Genomic DNA, 11,931 nt, shown 5'->3' with positions numbered 1-11,931 from the left:
AAGCGACCTACTACACGGTTGCAGCAAAAGGAAGCTCTAGAGTTTGCCCTCAAGAAGATTAAAAGGAGTCGGAGAAGGAGAAGGTTGGTCAAAGATGGAAAAGTTGTACAAGCAGAGGATGTTCCTGTAGTGGATGTGGATGATGAAACCAAAGAGGAACCTAGTTCCCTGAACCGCAAGCCTTCAAGGAAGAAGCACTCTCTCTCTCAATCCGAAAGGCACACCTCTAAGGGTGCTGAGAGTTTTTCCAAGAGTGCTGTTGCTGGTTCCAGTAAAAAGTTGGTAAAAAGTTCTGGTGACAAGACAATGAAGGAGCATGGTGACAAGTCTGATGAGGAAGAAGTGGTGAAATCTGGCAAACATAGATAGAACAAGTCAGTGGAGAAGGAAAAGTCTGTTGGCAAGTCAATGAAAAGAAAGAGAGATGATGATGATGAGGAACCTGGTTCCGTCAAGAAAGGAAAGTGAGTGAAACTCTCAAGTTTGAGAAAAGGAAGCTGGGGAATCAAAAAGTGCTGTGGGGCCGCACATTTGCCTCTGACATTCTAGAGAGTGCTGGGATGAGATAATTAGTGGATATATGTGACTCTCAACAGTGGACCAATTTGTTTACAAGTGAGGCTCCTATAGTGTATGAGGACGAAGTGCGGAGTTTCTACGCCATCCGCTTTACAGTAGATGGTGTCAAATCTATGTGTTGGTAAATGGGGTGAACATAGTGATGGACTCTGCCCTATTAGGGTGAATTCTGGGTGTTCCTACCGAAGGAGTGTCATCTGTTCAGGGTGTCTGCACACCAAACTTTAGAAATGCCATTGTCAAGGACAAGGCAATACAACATGGGGAACAAGTGTATAAGAAGGCACTCCTTCCAGTTTATCAGCTGCTCTTTGAGATGGTTAATAAAGTATTGCTTCCCCGCACTGAAAGAAGATCTGTTGCATCCAAAGCTGATCTATTCCTTATGGAAAATTTGGATATTTCTCCTCTATCAATTTGCCTGCCATAATGATTGAGCATATGCAGAAGGTAGAGAACCTCAAAGACGGGAATCCTAGACTGCTTTATAGGTTCCTTCTCACAAAGGTTTTTGAGTTTTTCAAAGTACCTCTGGGACAGGACAAAGTGGGCACCAAAAAGCAATCATTTTCAAAAACTACTCTAGAGGAGTGTGAGTGTATTGACAAAGTCGGAGGAGTTGGAAGCACTTCCAAAATCTCTCAACTGATAAATGCTCAGAATAGTGCCACGGAGGAGATCCGGAAGTTGAAGGCTAGGAACGCGATTCTTGAGAGTCAGCTCAGTCAGTTGCAAGAGGTACCTAGTTCTAGTGGTTCTCACAGCGCAGAGGTTGCACGCCTAATAAAGGAGAATGCTGAACTAAGGAAACAGGTGGAGGACCTGAAAGAAAGACTGCTCAATGAGCAAATGTCCACGAATGCTCGCATGGATCTTGTCCTCCAAACTCTTGCTTCCTCTTCCAAGCCCCTTTCCTCCAGTGTCCCTTTAAAGAATGTCACCTTAGTGTCTAGTTTCTAGTGTCTATCTTCTTAAGTTATTTTTGGTGATGTTTTTTTATTTCTGGTATGTGTTTTTTGTTTGTTCTAGACTGTGAATGAAAAATAATAATTCTGCTCCCGCTTGTAAAAGTCCAATTCTGGTTAATGAAAGTGATTTCCTTTTTGCTATCTATGCTGCTGCTCTTTTACTTCTGTCTTTTATCATGTTGTGAGCACATAAGTGGCATGAGTCAGCTATGCTAGACTTCTTTATGCTACTAACCTGTTTGTGCTTTTAATGATGCTAAAAGGGGGAAGATTTAATTGAATAATACAGATTCGGGGGGGGGGGGGGGGGGGGGAGGAACTCATTCAGGGGGAACTCACAAAAGTTAAGGTACTGACTAAAGGTGAATGCAGAGCTTCAGGGGGAACTTAAGGTCTTTCTGGTTCACAATCTGGTTCCTTTGTGGCTCCTTCTAGGATTTTCAATTATAAGTTTGTCATCATCAAAAAGGAGAAAATTGATAGGTTACAAGTACTTTGGTTATAAGTACTTTACTTTATGTTTTGATGATCTAACAAACTTACTATCCAGAACCAGATAAGGAACCTGTTAGACATTTACAAGATCACAAGGTTCTAGGTTGGGATTCAGCGTGGAATATGATTCAACTCCTAAGAGTGGAAGGAACAGCTGAGGGACCAGGTCCCTACCAGTTCCCGAGGAGACTGTACAAGTCAACTCTGCGGCTGGAAAGTTGCTGTCTGCACACGCTACAATGCAGGAACAGTGTTGCAGTCAACTTTCCAGGGAAGACTTTTTACCTACCTTGCTTGCATCATTACATGTGATGTCACCCATGTATATATGCATTCAAGGGAGGTAAAACAAAAGACTTGAACACTTAGAGATCTCATTTTAAGCTCACTCACGTGACTTTTGCAAACAAGTGTCAAGTGCTTCAAAAACAAAGAACAAAACAACTACGGACCAGTTCCCACATAGAGTCATTATAAGTCCTTAGTTGAACTGTAACTTTGCAAAATTTCTTTAATTGTAATTCCTATCTAGCTTGTTTAGAAGCATTCTATAGGAACCCATTTGTAAACCTTAAACCTACTTGTATAAGTGTTTGCTAGAGTTAGTCAAGTTTCAAAGTCTTTGTAATAGAGTTATTAAAAAGTGGCTTGTAACATGTGTGTTACAAGTTAGTGAGAGATTAAGAGTTTAATTTCTAGGTTGCATAGGTTGTAATCTGAAAGTTGCTCAGTAATAAAGTTGAAATCATACAAGGGTAGGTCGTGATTTTTAATCCCGTTGAGCTGGGAATTTTTCACATACCTGATAGAGAACCTGGTTCTCTATAGAAGTTGGTGGACCCTTACATTCTATCATTATTCATAATGCAGAGATTCCCAATTTTATAATACGTCTTAGATTCTAAATTGACAGATAGTACATTTTCATGGAACTCATTTACTAGTCAAATATTTGAAGGCGTGACATTGAGATGTCCTCTAGTACTGAATAAGAAACATAGTTGTCTTAATTTTGCCCAACGTGATTTTTCATTGCAGTTGGAGAGTTATCATTCAAGAATCAGGCAGGGACCTTCAAAATAATTCAATTATGAAGTGTCAAAACGAGTAAGGCTAACCGTGCAAGTACACAACAGTCAACAGTTATGAAATAACTATGAATCTATATAATGACGATAAAAAAAATTTACAGTTGAACTAGCAGTAATGATCCGAATTGGATCAGATCTTTTACACCGAGGAAAAAGAAAAAGATAATTCAAAATTTTAATTTACGTGCTCAAGGTTCTCATACTGTGGTCTAGTATGTAAGATTGACAAGTCAGTTTCTAGCCATAGAGAATCATATACTTCCTCCTCAATTGGAACATATGTAAAGATTTGAGAATAATCACTGCCCACTTGAAATTCAATAATTTTAATGTTACTGGGACTAGGGGAAGATGATATCTCTATATCCATCCAGCTAAAATCAACATCAATTAGTTCTGAGCTATCTTCACTGCCCATATTAGAAAATAGAAAGTCCCTATTGTAACTATCTAAATTTGGAGCAGCAGGATTATTTGTGATGAAATTTGGATCAAGCTCTGCTTCTAGAGATTGGATTACACTTCTTAATTTCTCATCATCGAAATATTCCGTCTGGGATTCATCAAGAAATGACATGAGAATGGTGCTATCGATTTCTGGTATCTCTATTTGATTTAATAAGTCAGTGTCATCAGCGTCAACGTTAATGCAGACGGGCCAGATTTCTGGTGCCAAATATGCCATGTTCTATGTAGAACAAAGAATATTAAGAGAAAAAGGGTTGGAACCTGGAATTGAATAGAGGAATTTGAAGAAAGTTTAAAACAACTAGGAATTTGAGAATGCCTATGTCAAGAAAGCAAACGTTTAAATAGATCAATTTTTTAGGTATGGCAGCACGTGGACATGCTTTGTCTTTGATTACTGGCAATGGCACCCCATGCTTTAAAAAGAGTATTGGGTAGCTTTTATTTGATTACTTTCATATCATGATACACGGTACATGAATATTACGTATCTATATACATCTTGTAATACATTCTTATCAAGCTAGATTCATTGCCCCACTGCTGTCCTATTATGGCCTAAAATATAGTACTCCCTCCGTTTCAAATTAAATGAGCTAGTTTGACTCGGCACGGAGTTTAAGGAAAAAAAGAAAGACTTTTGAAATTTGTGGTCTTAAAAGTTTAAGGGGTAAAGCTTTGTGGGGTCATGACTTTTGTGTGGTTATAAAAGCTTCTCATTAAGGGTAAAATGGGTAAAATGAGGAGTTTAAAGTTGAATTATTTCCAAATTTAGAAATATGTCATTTATTTTGGAACAGACTAAAAAGGAAAGTACCTCATTTAATATGAAATGGAGGGAGTATAAGATATGCATTAAAAGGAGTTCATGAAAACATGAATATTACTTATAAAATAGAATAAGAAAGTTTAGCTCCATTATTTGAAGGATGTACATTGAATCAAAATTCTGAACCTGCCAACTATATTGCTACACAATATAATGTTTATCCAAACACTTCTGACCCACTATGTTTAATTTGAAGTACTTCCATGTACCTGGACCATGCGTTTGTCATACCTGCAGACATGAGAAAGGAAGGAAGATAAAAGGCTTTAAAAATGAAATAAAACAAAAGAGATAGTCATGGTGAGCCGTCATCGATCACGTGTGGGTTGGCCCTGAATTGCTGCCTTGATATGATATACCACCAAATGGAAATTTATGGAGTATTGAATCGGATATCTTTACACAAATAGCTTCTCTATTTATTTTTCTCAACCGTATATATAGATTATACATAGTATTCATAAATTATATAAATTTATATATTCATCGGCTATTTTTAATTTAAGTGGTTGAGTGGACGGCTATTTAGATTAATTCTTTTATTTATGTTAAATTTAATCTCAATGCATATAGAGTGATAATTGTTTAACCAAAAAATAGGAATTTCGGTCAAAGCCTATTTTTAGAAATACTCGAGTTACTGATAATCAAGAAAATCGATATTCTTGCAGTAAGAAAGGAAATCAGAATAACAAAGTAATCAGTAGAAAGCAGAAGTAAATGATTGTATTCCAATAATAATCAGAATGTGTCCATAGAAATGATATTTCTTTTCCTTATATAGTCATCTCTAAGTACAACGTCTTTTTACTTTTATGATCGAGTCGTTATGAGCATTAATGACATCAATGAAACTTTATAATTGGTAATCGTAACTGTTTCGTGAAAATTCTATAACGTTTCTAATCATTCATGCTCATTAATTGAAGACCAATGAATCTGTCCTTTTTATTGTCTTGGTTCATTTCACCGGTGCCTCTTCAAATCGCCAAAGAGACTCGAGCTACCGTTTCTTCTCGTCTCTTAGACGTTTTGCTCATACCTGTTAAGACTCGTGTCTTTTTTAATACTCTTCTCCAACTGTCGCTTTTCTAGTGATCCACATGTCTTGCCATGTCAGCCACATAATTAATTCCACGTGTAATATTTATTTTTTCAAAAACAATCATAATTATTGTAGGAAAACTGGTAAATTTATTATCATGACTATGAGTATGCACTTAGGAAGAGTAAAACCCTTGTTACGAAATCATATTTGCACTTGTAATTTAGTTATTGAATGTTAGTTGCATTTAGGCATTAATTAAAACTGTTCCTTGAGTTAAATGAAGAAATGAATCAAGTTAATCATCAGTCAACTTGTTTGAGATCTATTTAAAAAGATTTTCGCATATCGTTTACTCTGTAGTTAAACTCCCTTTAATACTACTTTGCGCTGTATATGTGTGACACCCAAAATAAATCACTTCAATTTAACTGCTTTTGAGCTAAAAAGAATAAATTTATACTGGTCAGCAAGGATAATCTTTTTTAATTAGCTATTTTATGAAGAAAAAAGGCTAACAGATTCTAGGCGTTTGAGATCTGCGTAGGATTTCATTATATTATATATATGGGGTAATGTTTGAATTTGTATTACAAATTAAGTGCCTGGTGCACTATTGTTGAATCATATTATAGGGGTGCTAAAAATAGTTTACTCCAACTTTAATAGCATAGAGTAGTTTATTCTAAATTAATTCTGATAAAAGTTGCCGGATTGTCAGTTGTCGAAGAGATTAACACATAACGGCAAAGAGCAAGGGAACGGCCGGGTGTGATATAGACCGTCTAACATAATCTCGAACTTGTGATCGATCGGTACTTTATCGTTGTTCCTAGACTCCCTCTTTTAACACACATAGTACTAATATTCTATAATCTCTCTGTTCCATCTCAGTCTATAGAGAAATACAGTAGGTACGACTAAGGAAGGCAGTCAGCTAGATAAATCTCCATTATTTTCCTCCCGTGAATCTCCAAATTCGTATAATTATTATATCGTCGTAATGGACTTGATGGTGCGGTGATAGTGGTTTATTTGTGTTTGACTCAAAAGATTTTTGATTCTTCTTTTAAGCAAATCAATCACGGATGAAGGGGTAAATCTTAGCCGAAGATAATAAACTCTAGGATGTTGATGGTAGAGAGAGAGTGAGAGATATAACAAGAAAGGTAAGGTAATAAAACTGTATATTCCACAAAAACTCTCTGCCCTTTACAAGACTCGAACCTATCTTATATAGAGAGAGATTTTCCTTAGTCGTGGAAACGACAAATTAGGGACTACCTACTGCGCCAAATCCGACGCTACTATGATGGCGTCACTCTTTCCACCTCTGGGTCGTACCCCTATGCCGACTCATAGGTTTTGGGTTGCTGGTCGTATTCGCTACAGGCCGTGGTCGGTCAAATTCGGACCTATACAGTTAGTCCCTTCGTTCGTCGAGGTCGCAACGGGGTGCGTCCTTGATGAACGGACTTGATGCCCTCCCTTAGGAGGAATTTGACTCGCTGAGATATTACGACGTGATCAGTGAGGGGCGGTAGTCATATATGGCGAGAAACCTAAGAGTGCACGCTATCCCGGATGATGTCAGCCTTCGTATGCGTCTCATTATGCGGGTTTTCGAGGCAACAGACTGACGGTTCGGCGCTTGGTTCCCTGCGCTGATTTGAAACCTGCCGCCTCGATTCTGGCGCCACCCAACCCTATAAATAGATGAAGGGTTCAATTCCTTTGGAAAACTTTGGCCATTCTTGATAATTTTCTGGTCTTCTTCTTCTGCTTTCATATCTCCTTCGTTCTCATTCATGACCGGAAGTTCTCATATCTTTCACTCCATTCTCATAGCTCGTTCCCTTTAAACAAAATCATGTCGAGATCTCGTCGTGTTAACGAAGGGGTTCCTAAGGCCGCTCCGTCGAATGCAGCCCCTCTTTCCGACAGCGGAGAGGTGGAGGTAGAAGAGGGTGACATCCCTCTTATAGTGGAGGCTCTACTACCGAGGCATCCCCTGTCTCGGAATGACTTCCCCAAGGATCCGCCTCTTACTCCGAACGCTGTGCTCTCTGAGACGGATCAGATTCACCTTGATGCCCTCCGCATAAAATATGGTATTCCCGCCCACGTAGAGATGATTTTGGCGGAGGGGGACTACGCGACGTCCACAGGCCTGGATACTGCGCCTTTTATGAATACCCCTTTATGATTGGTTACACCCTTACCCTCTTTCCTCTAGCAGACGAGTTCTGCAGGTTTATCATATTTGTCCGGCTTAGCTTACGCCGTATACGCTAAAGGTGCTTCTGCTGCTGGCTAAGTATGCGGAATTGGGGAAGTGCGGCGTCTCCGTTCATCATCTCCTGCATTTATTTTCACCCGATTTCCTTAGGGGGACCATGGTGCACCTGAGACTTCGTGGTACGAAAGGACTGGTGGTTGGGACCGATGACTGGGCAAGCCGTAAATTTTGGCATAAGTACTTTTTCATCAAGACCGAGCACGTTGTCTCTAACCCCACCAGCTTCCCAGAGCGGTGGAATAAAGCCCGTAAGTGTCGTACCTCACTGAATTCCCCCATCTTCCCCACTCATTGTAACTTATGATCATTTGTTATTGCAGCTATGGCTCGTCCTCCCCAGCCTGTCATTGGTCTCAGGAACTGGGTCGCTGGCCTGTTGCCCTATGCGGAGGAGATGCGAACTTGGTCCGCTTTCGTACAACGTTATGGTCCTAAAGTTTCCTCAGGTACCTTTTTTTTACCTTGTTGGTTGTACGACTTCGCTTAACTGTATAACTCTTTGTGACGACAGGCCGGGGAGCTTCTAGGCGAAGGGCACCAGTCCTGGCTTTCAGGTGACCCGTTGCTACCATGGACACTCGCTACATCTTAAGCGAGTGGTTCCGGGAGGGTCGCCCTTTACTCCTTCAATCGGGGGAGGGGTCTAGGACCGCGACCATGATAGAAGCGGCCTCGTTGGCACTGCCTCCGCGTCCTGTTGAAGAATCTTCTAATGGTGACGAGCCGTTAGAGAGAAAACGGAGGAGGTTGGAGCTAGGAAAGGGTGTGGCCACTGAGGCTAATGGAAATGGCACATCTCGGGCGGCTCCGGCGCCCGTTTTTATGGCTGATGCCATTAGATCGGGGAGGTTACCCCGAGTGGAGAGAGTTAGAATGGGAGCCAGTCCAGTGCATCCCGCTGAAGGGGGGGCGTCGTCCTATGTTGGAGGAGCTCATGTGGAGGAGGGCGAATCGGGTTCTGATGTTGCCTCGGAGGACGTGGATGAGTTTTTGGGTCGCCACACCCGTGTGGAAGTGATGACGGATGGGTTCGACCATCATGTAATAATTCCGGGAAGTTACAACTTGTTGCTGAATAGCGAGCAGGTTGCGTTGGCTCTTGCCCCTTTATGTGCCGCTCCTGAAAATGAAACGCTTGGGGTGATGAGTGACGCGGAGTTATCTTGGAAAGTCGCCGGTATGGCCTTGCAAGTTGGTTCCCCTTCCTTTTCTTTATATCGTATGGTTGGCACGGTAAAGGCGTATTTTTCTAACTGCTTTTCTTTTGCTAGACCCTCGTCCTGGAGGTGGAAAGAGATCGCCGCGACCGAAGAAGGACGAGCCTCTATAAGAAGATGTTGTCGAGGTACCATCAGTACCGCGCTAAACATCAGACGATGTCCGACATCTATCAACAGGATCCCGAGTTCCAGGTGTTCCGCGAGGGACTTAAGCAGCGGGAGGGCCAATTGGAGCGTAGGATGGAGGAGCTGAAGGAGACGGGTGAGGAGCTCGTGAGGGCTATCGCCCGTAACAGCGAACTGGAGGTCCTTCTTAAGGCGAAGGAAGACGAACTTGAACTGAGTCAAGGGGCAACGGCGGAGAATGCCGACCTGCAGCTGAAGGTAGCCGGCTTGAATGCCGAGCTGAGTGCTAAAACGATGGAGATCGACGGACTTAAGGGCGAATTAAATGCCAATGCCGACAAGTTGGTCGCTGCCATTTTTGAGACGGTCTCCTTGGAAGATGCCCTCCGTATATCCAGGTCGGAACTTGCCGGGGAAAGGGAAGCCTCCGGTCGTCGAGTCGCGGAGTTCGAAAGGCGTGTTGGGGAGTTAGAGGCTGAGTTGGCCGTCTTGCGAGGGCAAATGGCTTCGCAGGGGGTAGAGGAAGCAAATCGTTATTCTCGGCCCTCCACATCTCTTCCTTCGGCCGGTCAGGGCTCTCCTCGTCGCTTGTACGAGTTGTGGGTCTATGCGGAGGCTCGGCTTGATATATGTAGGTCTTTTTATGCCGAGGTACAGGAGACAGATGCGGAGGTTCGGGCAGTACATACCGAAGCGCGCGCATCTCGCGAGTCGTGTAGGTACGACCCTGACACAACCGATGGGGAGGGTGTTGCTTCTGATGACGTGAATCACCTTGATCGGATTCGTGGTATGAAGATGCCTACCCTGCTGGAGGCAATGTGTAATTTTAGTTTGTACATTCATTTTTTTTTGCTTGTAAGTTTTTGGACGTGGGTCGTACCGGGACCTGTTCGTGGGGACGAATGTACATAATATTTTTGTTGTAATATAAACTTCAGTTTTGTCACTGTCTATTCGTCATTTTTCCTTTTTGTTTATCGCATGACACTTGGTCTCTATTGGGATGTTGTTTCGATTATTTGTTTAAACGATATCTCGTTGTGATTCGGACGAGTTCGAACTAATGTCGATGGCCTTGGCTGTCGGGATGTTGTTTCGACTGTCGTCGAAGTAATATCCTGTCGTGGTTCGAACGAGGTCGAACTAATGTCGATGGCCTTGGCCATTGGGATGTTGCTTCGACTGTCGTCAAAGTAATACCCCGTCGTGGTTCGAACGAGGCCGATATAATGTCGATGGCCTTGGCCATTGGGACGTTGCTTCGGCTGTCGTCGTAGTATCCCGTCGTGGCACCTCGTCGTGGTTCGAACGAGGTCTAACTAATGTCGATGGCCTTGGCCATTGGGATGTAGCTTCGGCAGTCGTCGAAGTAATATCTCGTCGTGGCTCGAACTAGGTCGAACTAATATCGATGGCCTTGGCCTTTGGGATGTAGCTTCGGCTGTCGTCGAAGTAGTATCCCGTCGTGGCTCGAACGAGGTCAAACTAATGGCGATGGCCTTGGCCATTGGGATGTAGCTTCGGCTGTCGTCGAAGTAGTATCCCGTCATGGCTCGAACGAGCTCGAACTAATGGCGATGGCCTTGGCCATTGGGATGTAGCTTCGGTTGTCGTCGAAGTAGTATCCCTTCGTGGCTCGAACGAGGTCGAACTAATGTCGATGGCCTTGGCCATTGGGATGTAGCTTCGGCTGTCGTCGAAGTAGTATCCCGTCGTGGCTCGAACGAGGTCGAACTAATGTCGATGGCCTTGGCCATTGGGATGTAGCTTCGGCTGTCGTCGAAGTAGTATCCCGTCGTGGCTCGAACGAGGTCGAACTAATGGAGATGGCCTGGGCCATTGGGATGTAGCTTCGGCTGTCGTCGAAGTAGTATCCCGTCGTGGCTCGAATGAGGTCGAACGAATAGCGATGGCCTTGGACATTGGGATGTTTGTATTTCGTACGTACAATGGAGAGTGAATTCTATTCATATAATGTAGATTGAATTCCGTTCATACAATGGAGATTGAGTTTCGTTCATACAATGGAGATCGAATTCCGTTCATACAATGGAGATTGAATTCCGTTCGTACAATGGAGATCGAATTCCGTTCATACAATGGAGATTGAATTCCGTTCGTACAATGGAGATTGAACTGCGTAGTCCCTTCATTACTTTGACCCGAAGAGTAAATCGATGGGCCGAAGTGATGAATAATGTTCCGATCCACAGGGTATCCCCTTCGCCGCCTCGTAAAAAACCTCCCCGAGAAAACCCTATTGGGATAAAACTCGGGTGAGGAAAAAAGAGTACGACTTAGGTGACACCTTTCAGAAGTGGAAGTACTTGAGATGGGCGACGTTCCAGTTGTTTTGGAGAGGTTTTCCCTCCATTGTCTCTAGTTGGAATGCTCCTTTGTTCGCTGTTGCTATAATTTTGTACGGTCCGTCCCAGTTTGTTCCTAACTTCCCTTCATTTGGATCCTTTGATGCTAGTGTTTTGGCTTTGAGGACGTAGTCTCCAACTTTGAGTGATCTTACTTTGGCCTTTTTGTTGTAGTATCTCTCCATTTGCTGCTTCTGCTCTCTCCATTCTTCAATTTCATCTAGGTCTTGTAACCTACTTTCGTCGTTATCCTCCCCGCTTATATGGGAGTATCTCAGGCTGGGTTCTCCGACCTCGACAGGTATGACTGCGTCGGTCCCATAGACAAGTGAGTAGGGCGTTTCTCCCGTGCTGGATTTTGGCGTAGTTCGGCATGCCCACAATACTTCAGGCAGTAGTTCGGGCCATAGCCCTTTAGCTTCTTCGAGCTTCTTTTTCAGTA

The 11,931-nt window shown here is 42.8% G+C and overlaps 1 protein-coding gene across 1 annotated transcript; it reads right to left on the bottom strand.

Moving 5' to 3' along the window:
• Positions 1–3,178: 3,178 nt before the first annotated feature.
• Positions 3,179–4,000, bottom strand: LOC109220296. Its single transcript, XM_019384763.1, has one exon. It carries the CDS (start codon positions 3,816–3,818, stop codon positions 3,309–3,311), a length of 510 nt encoding a protein of 169 aa, XP_019240308.1. The 5' UTR covers positions 3,819–4,000; the 3' UTR covers positions 3,179–3,308.
• Between the last annotated feature and the right edge of the window lie 7,931 nt (positions 4,001–11,931).

This window comes from Nicotiana attenuata, unplaced genomic scaffold (assembly GCF_001879085.1).
Source record: "Nicotiana attenuata strain UT unplaced genomic scaffold, NIATTr2, whole genome shotgun sequence".
NCBI lineage: Eukaryota > Viridiplantae > Streptophyta > Magnoliopsida > Solanales > Solanaceae > Nicotiana > Nicotiana attenuata.
The sequence above is the reverse complement of the archived record's forward strand: the minus strand, read 5'-3'. Positions and strand labels throughout refer to the sequence as shown.

Coding starts and splice junctions, on each gene's coding strand:
- LOC109220296 (XM_019384763.1), bottom strand. CDS start 3,818: ATGGCATATTTGGCACCAGAAATCTGGCCCGTCTGCATTAACGTTGAC.